Source organism: Rhipicephalus sanguineus, chromosome 10 (genome assembly GCF_013339695.2).
Source record: "Rhipicephalus sanguineus isolate Rsan-2018 chromosome 10, BIME_Rsan_1.4, whole genome shotgun sequence".
NCBI lineage: Eukaryota > Metazoa > Arthropoda > Arachnida > Ixodida > Ixodidae > Rhipicephalus > Rhipicephalus sanguineus.
The window spans coordinates 43,294,238-43,312,745 of NC_051185.1; the positions used below are offsets into that span (position 1 = coordinate 43,294,238).

Here is an 18,508-nt window from a genome sequence, read left to right on the forward strand (position 1 = left end):
AAGTACAGAGATAGAAAGAGAGAGGAAAGGGAAATGAAAGAAGGTCGAACTCGAGCTTTCCGCTCAGGTGACTCCGTTTCAGGGGCTACGCGCAAAACGCTGGACGCCCCCCCCCCCCTCATCTCCCACACACACTTCACCTTCTTCCTAGGAGAAAACTGCCGTTCCGTGCTGTACTCTTTCTTTGCCGGCGGCGGCCGAAACGATCTTCACTCCCTTTCCTCCTCGTCTACTTCTTAACATTTTTTTTTTTTTTTTGGTCCGAAGTGGAGGACCTGCCAGCTGAGGGAGGTGAGAATGCGTTCGCTGGCAGGATTCAGTTCAGCGATCCATTTTATTCACCCGAGCCGCGCGGGCGTCGATAGAATGGACCGGTTCTCCTTTCCCAGCGCCAAGAAGTTTGTTCGGAGGTGAGGAGGCGGGTCTTTTGTTCGCGTGCCGAACTCGCGCAGCGGGCAGCCTGTTTCGGCCGGCGGCACGGCGGTGATGCGGACGCTGTCGTTCGCAACGCGGCGAGAAAGTCCCGTTGCGCGCGGCGTCCCACGCGAAGGTCAAGGCGCCGAGGTGATGACCCGCACCGGAGGAGCAGCCGAGAGGGCGGAGGGACCGTTCGAGCGTAACGAGAAGCTGCTGCCCGTGGCGGCTGCATCGAATTCGACGCCACACCCGGGAAAGGGTACCAGAGCCGAAGAAGCGGCAACGTCGATGGTCCGAAGGGTTACGCCGCTTGGATCGTGGTGTCAGCGGGTTCCTGAAGTGTGTAGTGGTAGCAGTGGCCCGGTGGTGTCTGTGCTCTCAACGGATGCGCGGGAAGCCTTCGAAGAATGTCGTCGACGTCGTTGTCACCGTGCCTACCGTGTTTGTGTGCCAGTGAGCGTGAACCGGTTCAGTGATGGTTTCGTGTGCTTTTGCTAAACCGGCGGCGTGCGCTTCCTTCGCATCTTGAAGTGTTCAGTTGAGCCAAACTCGCTGAAAGGAGACTCAGTGATCCCGTTCCATTTCCTCGTGCCGAATCTGACACATGTGCCAAACGTCGTCTCACTGATGAAAACTCGTTTCTTTCGAAAGGGTAAATGACTCGTAAGTACCGGCCCCGTCGTGCGATTCATTGTTAGAACAGCGTACAAAACATGCCTTGGTGTTTCAGCTTCAGTGACTTCGGATGCGAGACGGCCAAAGTTCATCGACACCAATTATCGTAATTTAGTATGACAATCTATCCAGGTCGCTAAGTGAGGTGATATACTTTTCGAATTGGGTCAGTGCTTCACCTCCCCGAACTCTGCAACGATCGCAGCAAAGTGACGAAGACAAGGCCATAGACTTTAGAATCTACGGTGATTCAGCTACTTGAAGTCTTGAAGTGTGTACTGCATCATCCGGATCAAACGGGCTTTTATGAGAAGAACGCAGAGCTTTCCGATTGAGGAGACACGGCAAACACTTCCTTCCGTAGCGACGTGTGGGAACCGCTATTTAAAGAACAGCTGTTCAGCCATCACTCGTTCTAGAAGCATTGTTGGACGCCTGCGGAAGAACGTCGTTCATCATATACCACGCCTATAGTTCGCACTCTGTCTCGTTGGAGATTGTGAGTTGCCATGCTTCGCTCTTCTTCTTCCTCTAACTACACTACAACGCGGCCAACACCCTTGTCGCTTAGCGTGATTCATCCGTCATATAACGAGTCCGACGCGACGTCCCCGCTTCTCACCGTCTCGCGCCGTTCCTCTGAGTGCACCCGCGTGAAGCTACTGAGGTGTGACGATACATAATGGAAGCATGTTTGCCTTCTTCGCGGCCTCGCTTCTTCTTCTGGGACACCTCGCGATGAGCGCGAGGACGTCTACGTCCGCGGTCGTCGCCGACGGAGGAGTCGACCTGGACGTCTCGCGTCACCACGGAGGCGACCTCTTTCGGGACTGCGGGGGCTGCGGTCCGGACGCCTCCCAGGCCCCCGGTGGGGACAACGACGAGTGCCGATGTCAGTGCGCGCCGTCTCACCACACGTACCGCGAGGACATACGGACGTGCGTGCGGGACCTGGGAGAGTGTCGACTCGGAGCCTTCGTGCGTCCCGGTGCGCCGATGGAGCAGATACCGCTGGTCTTCCTGCCGCTGGCCGGGCAGATCGTCCACCCCGGGGCACACCTCAGCCTGACGGGTAAGCAGTGAATGCGTTAAACTGCTTGCGGTCGAATGAATGAAAGAAGGGGAGAATTTTTAGACCACGTTTCTTTGTTTGACACAATCTTAATGAAAACCAGCAGATAATGAAGCCAAGGAAGACTTAGGGCACGTTAATTGCACTGTTTTAAGTGTATTGTAGTAGTTGTGAAATACATGTGAAGAAAGTAGAGTGGATGAAAAGACAACTTGCCGCCGGCGTGGACCGAACCTGCAAACTTCAGATAACGCGCCCCATGCTCAACCATTTGAGCTACGGCGGCGGTCGTCCTCTCGTCCACACCTCATCGGATTTTTGTGTGCACGCAAACCTGGAAGTGTTTAGTCAGCGCCGCTCGTGGAATGAGCAGTGTAATGAGCGCTTGCCAAATAATACATGAATGTGTTTCGGTGAACGCGAGATAGATACGTATTTCAACGTTTACCGTGATTGATAGAACGACATAAATGTGTAAGTACCATTGCTATCATGTAATAGTTAGGGTTATATGTACTTATAACGCAACTCACGATACTTACAAACAAAAACGTTAACTTTGTTAGCGCTAAGAGACAAAGAGGTAAAGTCTTTATTATAGAAAGATTTTTGCCGACATGTATATAACCGCTGGCATGCTACTCTGTGTGGGTACGAGGAATGCGACTGAAAGATTCCAGAAGACAGTGAAGAAAATAACAAAAAAAGGAAAGTATATAAGCAAATATGACATTCGCAAGTCAACGTGATACTAAGATTTACAACTGGGATGTCAGGTAAGTCCAGGTGTTTTTGTATGAAATAGTGAATCATTAAAGCTTCCGGGTTAGAGCAAATTTTGATAGACAATTTAACTGCAAATCTAAAACCCGTCGCTGTTGAGAAGGGCCGGGAATTGAACCTAATATGCTGCCTAACATTGACGGATGGGGCCAAGTCATGTCCATTTGTCGCTCAAACATTGTCTCTGGTCGCGGTACGCGGGGCATTCAAGTATGTATGTGCTCCACTGTCCAAATGCTGCCACAGTTATCACGGTAGAGATTTGTGCTAAGCCCTATGCGGTACAAAAAACTCGCAGGGTCCCTTAAGTATTCGCCTAAGGTTCCTCGAAGGTGAAAGCCATCTTCTTTTTCTTCTCAGTGGATGTATTGATTCTCCCCCATCTCCTCCGAAAGCTTTCTGGACCTAACGAAGTTCTGCACTGCCCCCAGGATAGGAAGCATCTAAAACTTTACGCACTTCACCTGTTTTTGCACTGCCTCCGTTATCAGCTCCCACCCCCACTACCAAGCGACGATGTGATGACGTCATCGTGTGACGTCACATTATTCGGCGTCACAGTGACGTCATGATGGCGTCGCAAATTTCGGCGACTTGTGACGCCTTGATGATTTCGTCATGTGATGATTTTTTTGCATCACTCGTGTTGACGCCGACGCCGAGGGACGCCCACGGTTAATTTCAGCATTTGATGAGGCATTTAAGGCTTTCGCCTTAATAAACTGTTCGTGTATGCCACGTTCAGCAGTAGGCTATGGTGTAGTGTCGTGGAAGTGTTCGGGAAATTTTCGATATCACTTCTGGCTCACTATAACGCAGAAAGTTATCTTGGTGAAGCGGCAGAGTCCAGAGGCGGTCCTTTTCTTCATAGGCGTGGATCTGCGGTAGAGCACTTGGCTGGCCCTAAGACTGTTAAGAAGAATTTCCTTCACATAGCCTATGCACGTACCTACGCGAAGAGGCCCGTATTCTTTTGAAGAACGCCGTGCGCCGAGAAGTGCGTCCACTGTTTGCATAACTGTCATTTCAAAAGACTACTTTCGGCGGAGGCCCAACGGGCTATTTTAGCACTATTGTCCATGCAGCCTCAGTGACGCAAGCACCGGTGTTGACATTCGTAGCACGCTTCTCCAGAAACAGCAGCGAAAGCCTCTCGAGTCAACGCGACAGAGGAAGTCGTCGCGACAGTGTTCTCCGAGAACGTGACCCGAATGCGTGATGAAACACGACAGCGTGGTGAACTAATGAGGCGTGAGTAAATAGGAGAACGCGGAAACCTCAGAATTCCTTTGTCCTGTCCTTTCCGTACGCATCGCAGGTGATTCCCTTTCACATTTCACGTGGTTGTGTGCAAGCGTCTTCAGCAAGAAAAACAGTGAAAATAAAGAGAGAGAGAGAGATCGAGATGAAAAGGAAAAGCAGAAGGTAACCATAATAATTTTAAGGATATTAAGGCAGAGTTCAGGCGCCCGCTCTAACACACCTTGACAACAGACCAATGTCTGTTTAAGCCATTCTTACATGTCGTCTACAGAAGACACCACAGCTGAAGGCAACGAAGGCACTATTTCGGTTTTTAAATAGAAACTGACTTGAACAAGCCGTTGTGACAGTGATGTCACGTACCACGCAAGAGTGACGGACTGTGACCGACTGTGTGTGTGCATTGTTATGCGCTTTCTTTTCTCTGTCTTTCCTCTCTATTCTTCACTTCCAATCTCCCCATCCTGTTACTATGCGTAGGGTAGCGAACCGGTTGCGCTAGACTGGTTAATATCCCTGCCTTTCCTTCTCTACTATTTCATCTTCCTCTTAAGTGTTTTACGTCCCAAAACCACGATATGATTATGAAAGACGCCGCAGTGGAGGTCTCGGGAAATTTTGAGCGCCTGTGGTTCTTTAACGTGCACCTAAATGTAAGTACACGGGCCTCTATCATTTCGACTCTATCGAAATGCGGTCGCCGCGGCCGGGATTTGATCCCGCGACGTGCGGGTCGGCACTTGAGCACCATAACCACTAGACTACCGCTACTTGTGAGGATAGCCAGGCGCTAGCACCCGGTTTGCTACCCTGCGCTGGTGTGGGAAAGAAGACCGTGAACACGAAGGATGCTACTAAAGATCAATGACGACCAGAGCATACACTGATGAGGTTGAGCTGTGCTAGTGTTATCATAGCTGTTATATCATTGTTCCGGTTTTACGTCCCTAAACCGCGATATGGCTGTGAGGGATGCCGTAGTGGGGAGCTCCGAAAATTTCGACTAGCTGGGGTTTTCTAACGTGCACCTAAATATAAATACACGGGCTTCTAACATTTCGCCTCCATTGAAATGCGGCAGCCGCCACCGGGATTCGATCCCGCGACCGTCATAGCGGCTGTAGAGAGGTATTAGTGCTATAAGTAATTTCGCGAAACATCACGGTTTTGTATTTAAAACATGTTCCGGTAATTTCATCCCTTACGTTTCTCCATCAGTTATAATCACGTATTCCACGTTCCCTGCAACAGACAATATGAAGCATTGCTTCTACTTCGCGTCACATGCTGGATAGTTCTTGCTTTTTTTTATATTTGCACTTTCATAATTCTTCTCTTGCGCGTAATAAAGTAAAATAGGTAGTAAGAATTTTTTTATGCCTACCTGTAGTACCTCAAGTCGTTTTGCTTACATCTGGGCACAGCAAAACACTTTCAGGATCCGTTATCAACTCACCTAGATGACTGGAAGGCGAAAGCCATCTTCTTTTTGTTCTCACTCGATGTAGTGATCCTGCCCCTCCACCCTCCGAAAGCTTTCTGCACCTAACGTGGTTTTCCATTGCCTCGGGGATCGGAGCCACCTCCCCTGGTTTTGCACTGCCTCCGTGATCGGCCCACCGTTGACCAAGCTACGATGCCATGTGATGACGTCATCGTGTGACGTCACAAGGACGCCACAAGTATCAGCGATATGTGACGTCATGATGACGTCATATTGTGACGTCATCATATTATGATGGCTTTTTTTGCATCATTCGTGTTGACGCCGCCGACACGGGACGGCGGTCAATTTTCGCGTTTTGACGAGGCATCTAAGGCTTTCGCCTTAAATAATACACGAAGCAATCAGCACTCTTTCTGTACGGCTGGAGCTCTCTGTGGTTGGTCAGCTTCTCACTTTGAGCAGTGTATTCGGAGCATTACACACAATATCACTAAGCACAACTCAAGTAAGAGCTACATACAGCCGAGTATATTTCTGAGAACATCGCGCGTATCAAAAACATTCATTTGGTGAATCGGGTGTAGATGAAGTAGCGAACTTTTCTTCTTTTTTCTACCTGGCCAACTTTCAAACCATGAATACTCATAATCCCGTATGCATGTGGGGTTGAGATCAACGGTGTTTAGAAGAATTTGTTATATCGCAGACGATTAATATCAGTATAAAAACATTTAATGAAAAAAATAACCACAGATAACAGTTTTCTTACTAAACATACCTTTACGAGAATCACAGAACACATATCAACAAAACCGACATATGGAATGGTGAGGAGGCAACATCTTCTATTGATGATTTCAAATTTTGACTGACATATGCAGATAACTTGTCACAAACAGCTCGGTAAGTGTTTAGAAAACATGCAGCCGATTTAGGCCATTGTGCGCGCAAGACAAAAGATCGTTCGGAGCATGGTCAAAGATGAGCATATTAATTTACAAGGCTTCTGTTACTCCGACGCAAACAGATTCTCTACTTTTTAGTCAGAGCTTATAAATAAAAAACATTGCAAGAAATCTATTTCGCAAGTTCTTCCTTGTCATAATCCTAATCTTTTCGTCTTCCGCGTAGACTTTTTTGTCTTCGTCTCTCCCACATAGCCGGAGCTTCCGTTTGCTTCGTTACCTTAATAAGCTAGTTAGCTTAACAAGCTCGAAGGTAAAGAACACTTCCGTGTTCTCTGCCTCCGTATGTAAGGAACACGGAAATGTTTTTTTACCTATAAGAGATGAGCTTTTAATGCTAACGCTTCGATCGTGTTTTCTTACGCATTGCAGTAGTGAGGCAACACTACTGATGCAGGGCTTTCTCAGTACACCTTCCTTGCACGTACTACTGCGCCGAGAAATCCGGCAGATTGCCACACCACGTCCTGCATGTCGGGACACACGTTGAATCGGAGTTGTTGATACGTGCAGCGGTCTCGAATTTACCCAATCGTGGAAGACAAAATATCAGCCTCACATGAGACGCATTGGACTATATATACTTACTCTTAATTTCTTGTTGCAAATTATCTTTTTCTCTTTCTGAGAACATATGCTGGGCGATCTTCCACCCACGTTACGTAGCGAGGTGTGGTGGTGAAAAAATATTGGTCATTCCCGAACGTGGTGCACTCATTTCAGCTACGGTACTTGCATCCTACGAGAAATCGTTAGGACTAGTTAATGTCGGTCATTGTTGAATAGATTGTTAAGTCCTTATATGTTTCATGTCAACAAGACCTTGAACAAAAAGCCGGCTTGAACAGGGCCTTGAGCAAGAGCTGCGCGTTCACTTCACCTTTTGCGTGAACATGACCTTGAGCACGAACTGCGCATTTGCGTTACCTTATGCGTGAGAATGACCTTGAGAACGAGCTGCGCGTTCACTTCGCTTTTGCGTGAGCATGACCTTGAGCACGAACTGCGCGTTTACTTCGCCTTTTGCGTGAGCATCATCTTGAACACGAGCTGCGCTTTCACCTCGTCTCTGCGGCATTCGCGCAACTACATATATAAAACAGCGGCGCGAATAAATAGCGCAATTATCACGTGACCGCACGAGCTGCGTGTTCACTTCGTATTTTTGGTGCTCGCGTGACCAAGAAGAAACAAACACTCATACTGGGTGGCTTTCGCCTACGAGTCGTCTTACCCGAATTCATAAGGCACTCTGTGAGGTTTTGGGATCTAGCTTGGCCAGTGTGACGGAGGCACGCTCTTGTCGAAGCTCTGTTATCGGTGATAAAAACTGAGTGGCAGTACGAATTGAAACGATTAGCCTTTGTCTCACAGTCTACAGCAGGGAAAACGGCTAGCGTTGTCCGTTTGGCGCTGCTATAATGCCAGTGTTTATCGGGCGAATTTTTTAGACGATTGCGAAGGGACATTGCCATTCGGGCGAACCTTACACAATCCCATTCAAGACCATTCACATCCGGCATAAGTGCACAAACAATTTCCTTGTGCTCATTAACCTTCACTCACATTTCATGCGGTCACGTTTACTCATGAACGTACCAAGGTTTCTTAATTTTTTGTTTGAAGGAAGGGGTCCCCCCTTGACGTGCTCATTGGTGAAGATGATTGCACTGGTATTTATCATTCGATACCGCTACTACTACTACTGCTAATACTGCCATTACTAATGCTAATAAACCTAAATAACCTAAAGAAACGCGCAGACAGTGAAGCTAAGGAAGACATAGGGGACATTACTTGTATATTTTAACTGTAGTATCGCAATTATGTAATAATTACGAGAATTGTGTAGTATATTAATAATTACTATACTACAGTTAAAATATACAAGTAATGTTTCCTATACCTTCCTTAGCTTCGTTGTCTGTCAGTCTCACTAGGTTGTAACTAGTACTACTACTACCACTACTACTGCTACCGCTACTGCTACTACTACTACTACTACTACTACTACTACTACTACTACTAATAATAATAATAATAATAATAATAATAATAATAATAATAAAGTTACTCGCTTCCCAGTGAATGTTTGAACGAAGTAGCAACAGCTGACAAGAAGGACTTCATGAGTTTTTCACCTGCCGTAGTCGGACGCTGAGCGAACAATCTTCAATAGGTGAGTCAGGTAACTGCGTCATCAACCTTCTCTACCACCCTGGATTCACGCACGCTTTCATTCACATACTCACCGGTGCACCACTCATTCACATACTCGCCTCAGCTGTTCCTTCGCAAGCTCCCACTTACATGCATACTGGCGTCCATTTAGACTCGCCAACATTAATTAATTCAGGTTCACATGGCCTTTTTCTCTATTCATCGTCCCTGGCTTTACTTCCCACTTCGCTTTAATCGGTTCTCACTCCTGTCCACGCGCACTCACGTCCACTCAGGCCCGACAGCATTAACTACCGCTAATACCGTATATGCTCGTGTGATGACCGCATCCATGTAACAGCCGCACCCAGAGCTTTGCGAAAGAGTCCGCCCCCCCCCCCCCCCCGAAAAAAAAATTTATATATTTAAAAATTACGCGTGTATAAGCCACATCCTTAATTTTTGAGAAGGTATAGCAGTATTATACGTTATGCGGTGCGAGAATTCCCAAACTTCTTTTTTTTTTGGGGGGGGGGGGGGGGGGGGTGTTGGAAAACAGTGTAGCCATGCCGAGGGTTCGGCACCTCCAGCTAGCAAAAGCCCAGCCTCTGAGATTTAGCGGTTGCCTCCGAGGCGCTGCCATCCACTCAACAACACCGACTGGATGGCTGAAGAGAGGGCATCCCTTGTGGATATATGCAATGGATTTTCGCAGCGTAGGGTGGGAGGTCCTTCAAGACGGCTGAGGAAAGCTTCAAGGTCACGGGAAGCTGAAACCGATTCGATGCAATGGAAGACAACCGCGTCTGGCAGAGAGGCAGGTTTGAGGATGCCACGAGTAAAGAGGACGAGGACGAGGAATAACATTCTTGCAACCGCATTAAAGTGACAAAGGCTGTTCTTCGCTTTTCCCAGTACAAGCGAGGAGTGCAGTTCAATGGAGGCTGAAAACAGGAACCGAACAAAGAAAGTTGTATCTTTACTTCCGTGCAATGGCCACACCCGCGATTTTAACCCCAAATCTCGGCAAATAACCTGCGGCCATTACACTAGTATATACGGTAATCAGGTCTACTCAGGTCCACACCGTTGGCCAACACTCTATCTCAAACTTACGAAGCGAGTGGACAGCCGTTACGAGCTAATGCACTCGTAAGTTAATTAATGACGCTGACCTGTGTCCAGAGATGAAAACACCCGTGTTCTCAAACCAGCCTCGCCTCCCAAGTTCGTCCTTCATTCAACCGAGATGAGTGGAGTGCCGCCGCTCGACTGGAAAATTACAGAGCGCTTCTCAATAGTGGCGGCCGATAAGCAGTGAATATAGTTTTCTACAATATTTACTGGAGACAACTGTGGCGCTGCGATCGTTCAGCCACCATCGGTATGATTGGTAGTACACGGATTTGTCTAATCTTCGAGCTTGCGGGTTCGAAAACGCTTGTGGCTTTGTTTATTGTTGTTTTGGCTTTTGTTTCGAATAAGAGAACGGCTCGTTGTGAACCTTGTGAGCTGATTTTAATTAGCGAGTCTAAAAGCGGTTAAGGTGTTGAAGTACGACTGCTGCACTTTTGCTAACTTCGTATAGCGTCAAATTGGCCGCAGGCCACACGGAGCCAAACGGAGCCAAAAGAACGAAGCTTAGGCGAATCCAAGTACTACCCATCACTACACGCTGGCTGAAGCGTCATGCTTTGCAGATCCCATAGACACTAGCAGCAGATTTCCCTATATAGTGTACTATTATAAACACTACGGTGATTAGCGCTGGCGAAGGCAGGCGCCGCCATCGACTTTCTGGGATCGAAACGGATGCATTGTGTGCAGGGACGTTCTAGAATACGGCGGTCAGGCCACCGGCGGCTTACCATGGAGCCGACGGCATGGAGAATTCACGCTGAGATATTGCCACGTGTAGTACTCAGGGATACAAACGGGACACAAAATTTTTAAGTATACCGACTGGTATGTGCAATTGCTCGAGATAACCAAATCATGTCGCGATGAATCTAGTCTCTAAAGAAAATGTCGGCTCTGATCTACGCGCTTGCTTCGAAATTACGCCAATATGACCCAAACTGAAGACTGAAAGTATGCGGGTTACTTATCCCTAAAGAGCCCTGTTTCAATCCGTTAGTATGTACAGGTTGCGATACTAAAGAACACAGCTGTCAAACCGGTAAAGATTGAACTCCTTATTAGGTGAACCTGTGCACAGCTAGACGAATCGCTCGGATGTTTGGTGAATAAATGCTATGAACGTCCCCTTCATAACGGGGTGGTGACATTTGCGCCATCAGGCTCGACAAAAAGAAAAAGAAAGGAGAAACACTTTTTTTTTAGTTGGCCTAATGCCTTGTCTACTTTGATCAAATGCCGTGCAACGACAGTGCTGAGCGCGGTCCTCGGCCGTCCATATTCTGATCTCCAGTGAAAGGCGTCGGCTTTTATACTGGTATCATCGTACATTCCAGCGTTATCTATGGCGCTGGTAAGTTACGGAACGTATCCAACTATACACGCTTCATGCAACCAATAATAATAGTAACTGTTGGGACTTTACGTCTCAAAACAACGATATGGCTATGAGAGACGCCGTAGTGGAGTGCTCTGTAGAAGTTTCGACCACTTGGGGCTCTTAACGTTCACCTAAATCTAAGCCCACGGGCCCCTAGCATTCTGTCTCCTGCGAAATGTGGCCGCCCCGTCCGGGATTCGATCCCGCGACCTTCGTGTCAGCAATCGAGCACCTTAACTACGAGACCACCACGGCAGGTGTTTCGTGCATACAATATGAGCAGTAGATTCTGAAACTTTCGACAACGTTCCTATACGTTCCTGCGCGGCCTACGCCGCGAGTCATAACACGTGTAAAAGGTTTAGATGGCGAAAACCGGTCGCCATTAAATGGAAAGAACAAGCACTTGTGTCAACGTAATCTTGTCTTCACAAAGCGTTTAGAGCCAAGCCGAGATTTCGATAGTGTATTCGATATTGGACAGACGAACGAAGCGCAAAAATAAAAGCAGCACCGAGTGATGCCGTCGAAACCGGCTCCGCACGTTGCCCCTATTATCCTTCCTCCATTAGACGTGCGCTTGACCCCATTCCAACAGGGTGTAAAAGCGATAGGCCATAATGTACTTGCATACGCGGGGTAGCGTGATTATCACGGCTGTGGCTGCAGGTTCATGTCAGTTTTCATTAATATAAACGTAAATAAGACTCATCTAATCTGCTTCGATAATCCTTTGAGGAAGGTAGCCCTTAACTATCCCTTCGTTTTGCACTGTTCTGATTGTTCATACTATTCATCTGTCGTGAAGTGCGTCGTTCTACTTATTAATAGCCACATTTCCTGGAATAGCCTCCTCGCCTACGTTTGTAAAAACTTCGGCCGTGTCATATGTCTGCCATATCATATAAGATACTATAAGCCACTCTCAGTACGAAAGATGATAACGCACGCTTTAGGCTACAGTATACTGCGTTATGGAATAACAGTTTACAGCCACTGTGCTGTCAGATGGCACAACAAATTAAATAGAATATTACGTTCGATATCAAAAACTAAATCATATGACCTGAACCTAAGTGCTGATAGAGACTGCTTCCAAATACTGTATATGCCGAATTTCAATCATTTCTTAATCCAAATGGTTGTTTTAAAACATTTCTGTTCCAAAGAATTCCTGGTTCCGTACGTCACTTCCCGTTGTTGAATGCCCAACATTCGCTATTGGAGGCCAAGTTTTTTAACGAAGTATGGAACTAGAACACGCGCTCATTACGTTCCAACGTACTTCAATGAACTACCCCCTATCATTTCTCGCATAAAAATAAAATACAAATTAAAGAAGCTCTTACGTCATATCTGTCTGTAAAATGTAACGTGTGTCTAGTGTTCTTACATATGTAAGGATTTGAAAGCATGCTGCTGAACGATCACCTATAGTGTTGTAATTTTGTTTAGCAAACATCGCTGTGTTTCTGCGTTTTTGGAAAATGCCATTTTCTATAAATATTGTATAATAGTCAAAACTTTTGTTTGTATGTCTTGTTACTGCTAATCTAATGCGTACGTTTCTTTTTTTTGCAATATCATATTTTTTGTGCCATTTACCACTACTTTGTAAGGCATTCGGTTTCTTTTGCTGCCTGCCAGGCTCAGCCACTCAAGCCACCGATGGCTTTAGCAGGCCTAGCTACATCTACTGCTTTATTTAAAGAAATAAAAAGTCTTATTATTATTGTTATTAACTTAACGCACCAGCTCATGATAATTATTTATCTTGACTGTATTTTCAGGTAATCACACATTACAGGTGTCGCCGCCATACTATTTGCAATACTCGGAGGGTACCGCAAAGAGGAGGAGGGGAGGATAAAATAAAAGCAGGGAGGTTAACTAGGGCGGAGCCCAGTAGGGTACCCTGCACTGTGGAAGGGGAAAAAATACGAGATATGAGAGTGGCATCACGCCTGTAATCTGGCATAAACAGCAAATTATTTCTTACAATAAACTCAGTAGCAAATACAGCGTTGTGTATGCCTTCTCTGCCTTGTCCCGTCTTTTGCGCTTTTGTTCATGTTCAAATGAAAACAAGGTTCAAAATTTTTAAACACATTTTCAAAAAGTAAGCACGAAAGAAAAATTTCCTGGAAAAGATGAATTATTGTTGCTGTGCGCCAGCGTGGCGTGCAATGTGAGCTGTTTGAGGACTCGACAAGCAAGTAAAAGTTTTAAAAAGTTCCATCCCGGCATGGAAATGAGCATTCGCTGCACGAAGAGCTTCGAATTTTCTTGCCGTCACAAGATTTCCTCTGCTATGACATGCATAACAGCAAAACTAGCGTGAAAAAATTATTATCGGGTTTTCGCGGTTGTGGTCCGGAAATTGAAAATATGACACTGATGAGATTCTCGAGTTCATGGGAGCAAATTTCACGGCCCTTTAAAGAACATACGGCAATATTTCGTTCTAAGCACCTACGCTCTCAGTAAATGTCACGCCAAATGACTGGTCTTTTTTTGTCTTGTAATATCTTATCGTCCACTAAAAACGCAGGTGCTCCAACAGCATGAAGCAGCCTTCGCTTTGACAGAGGTGCGTGTTGATTTACGCTCGAGGATGTGACGTGTAACAGTGCTTCATGTGTCCAAATTACCACGTAGAAAACGAAAATGACTAACTAATTTCAGCAATTTCTTCAACTTCTCAAATTACTTAATGCTGCATCAATATTCACTCCAAATGGAAAACCATCGTATGGTTTGACTAATCGTTAATGAAGTTGCTGCGCTCACCCGATCACAGAAAACAGCAAAATATTTGGTATTCTTCAAAGTTAATGGAGACTGATGTAGGAACTGATAATAACGGCTACATGGTTTCGCCCATGCCCTTGACTCAGTTACTCCTTGAACGTTTTCTGTACTTGCGAACCTCGCGATGACCTGTTTTAAATTTTACGAATGGAGATAATCAAATTCAGAAGATACAAATGCAGCCGATGTCTGTTACTAAGTGGTGCAATGTCACCTACTGTAACGATATCTCCGAAGAGAGATAATAATCTTTAATGAAAGTCCCGGAGAGCTTAGCCTAGTTTGTCGCCTGACTTGCTACTCCAGGTGTATCGGGTGATGACTATGATATATACAATCATCACATATACACACACATATACATCACTGTATATTCCCCCCACCCCCTCACACAATACTCCTGCTGGAGCCTGTGGAGGTTTTGTGAATAAATAAATAAATAAATAAATAAATAAATAAATAAATAAATAAATAAATAAATAGTGCGTGCAGTCACAAGCGCACATATATTAAAAAAATAGTCATCCACAAACTTCGGTTGTGTAGACTGTTCCTCAAGAACACCAACAGCGCTTTTGTGTTGTGCATCGTGCAACCGCTGTCTTGCCACGGGCCGAGAAGGTGCCGCAGCTCTAAGCTCCAGCCGCGTTGCAAATGAAGTGCTGCCTTCAGAATCTGTCGTTCGGTGTCGTAACGAGCACAGTCGCAGAGTGCGTGCTTTAACTCTTCCCGGGTATTACATGTGGTGCACGTGGCCGAGTACGACTGCCTGATCTTGTGCTTGAAGTATTTCGTATCTCCGAAGAATTCTACTTTTGCCTTCTACACTTGCACGACTGATGTATGAAGTTTTCAGCAGGCACGCGACGCGTTTTGCATCACGTGTATACCTTAGCGGCTGTGATTTATGTGACGTCATCCTGATCCGCCCTGTGGCCGCCGCCTCTTCCAAGGGCAAGCGCTGAGATAAGCAGTATGCTTGAGTTGCCATCACCCAGTTCTCTTAGAATAACAGAGAGCTGGGCCAGTTGGTAAGTATTCATTCTAAAAAAGATAATGTTGTTTTCGCGGCTGCCAATAAGCTAGGTAAGATATGTGCCGCTGTGCAGAGGAAGAATGAGCGAGTAAAAGACAAGAAGCGAACCGATATTTGTTTCGTAAATCACACAAACAAATTCACTGATTGCCGCACAAGTGTGGTGTACAAGGTTCCTTTCAGCTGCGGCCGCTTCTACGTAGGACCGACGGGCCGCTGCATTAACTAGAGATTATTAGAAGATAAAAGATCACTAACCGGAGGCTCACCTCCTAATCTATCGTTACACTGTCGAGATTTTAAGTGCACGCTAAAATTCGATGAATGCGCAGGTTTGTACCTACATAGGAATGAAGAAACGCGTCTGATAACTGAGGCATGGCATATTGAGAATAGTGGTAGCGCATGCGTGAGCCAACCGTCGAATAACTTGCATAAAGATGAAATCAAGTGCCTTAACAGTTATCTTTCGCGTAGGCCCCCACGCGTGCCGGATTGATAGGCCCGCCTATTGCATGGGCATGCGCAGATAAGTTTTCTTTTCCGCCGTTGTGCATCTATTCAGTTGTTAGTCCGCGTTTGTGGTGCCTGACTTCTTTCTCGTGTCCGTGTTTGCATGCCCTGTCTTTTTAGAATGAATCCAGTTCTCACAGAATTCAGGTGACCATTCTGGCTGTATATATTTAATGACGAAACATTAAAAATGATCTTTCTTGGTCATGATGTAACGAGCATCTGTCGATAAGTCTGACAAAACACTGCAATGTCTTTAGAACAGCTATGCATTTCCGGTGTAGCCAAGCGATCGCAGCGCTGTAGAATTCCTCTACCCTGTTGTTGTAGGAAGCTTTTATTTACTACGTGCTGTCTGGGGGGTCTGATTGTGTTCACTTGTACCCAAAGATGCTCCGACGGAAGTTCTCAGAATTTTATGTTCCTTTTTTTATTAAACGCGTTTAATTAAAGATTGGTGCGTATATGTAAAGCACTGGCTACTTTCCTGTGAGATGGTAGAAAAGTCTTGCTGGTAATTTTCCTACCAAAAACTTCATCTAGGCGGGGAAAAGGCCAACACACGGCACTTCGCACGCTAAGCACAAAGTGCCCACGTGTCACAACGAAAATATTCACGCAGTACAGATGCCCAAACAACAGAAATTTTCGCCCAACTTATCGGTCGAGAAGTGTGAACATATTTGGACATTTCAATATGATGTATCCCTTCAGATTCACATTGTAGGCAGGTTGCATATTCATACACAAATGCCGTTAGAAACGCGAACATGCGAGAAAACACACGAACAAGATTATTACTCGTTCGGTCCTTCCTTCCTTCCTTCCTTCCTTCCTTCCTTCCTTCATTGCTTCATTCGTTCGTTTGCTAGTCTGCTTGTTTTTTGTTTATTTGCGAACGTCTCACCTATCGCGACTTAATGGTCCCTCTCACACGTCTTGGAATGGCGCTTCTCCATTAATGAAAACACGGATGGATCATTACCTCGAAAAAGGGACACTCAAGAGAACCATGTTTACAGAAATTCGGCTACAGCATCTCGCCGATATTTCGGCGTACACATAGTGTTCCTCAACAGTCGTGAGTGAAGCCAATCTCCTGACAATATCGCTAAAACACACCTGGTATAAGCAGCCACGTGTCGATCCGTTGGCGTATTCAAAAGCTGCGCGCATGTGAGCGCGTAGGGCTGTACTCGAAAAGTGCATTAGGCGGCGCCTAGCAACCTCCAGCATCGTATTTCCTTATTGAAGAGTGGGCTACATATTGCCGTAACGTTCAGAAATTGTACCTTCCTTTGTAGGTATTTTCGAGAGAACTAGCGCTCGCACGCATTTGTACATACTACACAGCATCGCGTATTCCCAAGAGCATAACTTGTTTTCGAGTCTGCTATGTGTAATGTGTTTATTCTTGATGCGTGTATTTATATTCAGGTTTTAGTATAGCCGTGCCCTTGTTTGGATTCTAGCATCGTACATAGATATATACGTTCGTGAATGTTTTTTCTGTTCTCTCATTGCGAGCTAAGGGCTCTGGTATTGCGTCTTGGAACGTAGCTTTCCCGTACTGAATACAACACTACTTGTTATGAGACTGTCAGCGCCACGCTTACAGTGTTGATATGATGTCCAGCTGTAACTTGTTAGTATCATGTGTAGGGCGAAACGCTCCTGTGCAGACACGAAGCAACTGTGTCGCGTCTGGGCGATCTTGTAGTACAGCGATGCTGTACGTGGTTAGCCGAAACAAAAATTTCTTCGTCCTGTAGGTGCGCAAAAACTCCTAGGGCTTATGACAAACACCGGATATTAAAACCAGTGACAAACACCGGGACCGCGCGTTTCATCTTCTCTGGTTAACGATCTGTACGAAGTGTTTTAGTGGAGGAGGAGGAAGAAGAAGTAACTTTATTCCGAGTCCTGCGAGTTGGTGGAGCGGGGCGATGGCCCCGCCTAGGAGACGGCCAGGAGTCCTTAAACCCTGGCGGCTTCCTCGGCCCGCTGGACGGCCCAGAGCTGATCCTCGAGGGCGGAGCTGAGCAGCGCGGCTTCCCAGCGTGCGCGAAGGCTGTCACTAGAGGCCGCGTTCTCGGTATTGTGACTAATCCCTCGGCATTCCCATAGCATATGCTCCAGAGTGGCTCTGGATTCACATTGTTTACATTGGTCCGTTTCGTATATATCCGGATATATGATGTGCGAGAGCGCGGGATTCGGATACGTCCTAGTTTGTAACCGCCGCCATTCGACAGACGGCTTCTTTGTCAATTTTGGGTGAGGTGGCGGAAATATGCCCCTCTGTAACCTATAATGTTTTGTGATGTCGTTGTATCTGGTCATTCGGTATTCCCACTCCCATTCGTCTACCGCGCCGTCATGTCCGGGGGGTGCTGCGGTGGCACTTGAGATCGCAGCTCGGTCCGTAAGCACACGAGCCGCGTCGTGTACCGACCCGTTGTTGCTGTCCTCCGCGAGAGCGTGAGCGGGTGTCCATTTGATGAATATATCTCTTTTGCACGCTTGAGCTGGAGTTTTTTTTTTGTAAAGCAATTCCTTGATGATAGTTACGAACAAAGTTCCAAGTGAAGCTTGTTGTGACTAGATGTTAATCGTCCCGGAGATCCCAGTTACGTCAGATACATTGCTTTATTGTAAGCGTAACATTTAAGATACAGCGATGCACAAGATAAAAGCAAAGTATGTATTATAAAAGCAAAGCCTGTATTATAGTGGATCTGGAACTAACAAGCTGTGTAATTGTGAAATGCGTAAAAAATGATACCAGCCACATTTTAGAGTTACATATTCACTTATGAGGAAAGAAAAAAGCAGCCGAGGAGACCAA

The 18,508-nt window shown here is 46.2% G+C and overlaps 1 protein-coding gene across 1 annotated transcript in view; it reads left to right on the forward strand.

The window, feature by feature from the left end:
- The first annotated feature begins 1,697 nt into the window (after positions 1 to 1,697).
- LOC119371775 (uncharacterized) overlaps positions 1,698 to 18,508 on the forward strand; it is a 29,918-nt gene continuing 13,107 nt past the window's right edge. Inside the window, exon 1 of the mRNA XM_049420060.1 lies at positions 1,698 to 2,164. Coding sequence (XP_049276017.1) covers positions 1,783 to 2,164 — 382 coding nt within the window. The 5' untranslated portion in view covers positions 1,698 to 1,782. The remainder of the gene's footprint in view (positions 2,165 to 18,508) is intronic.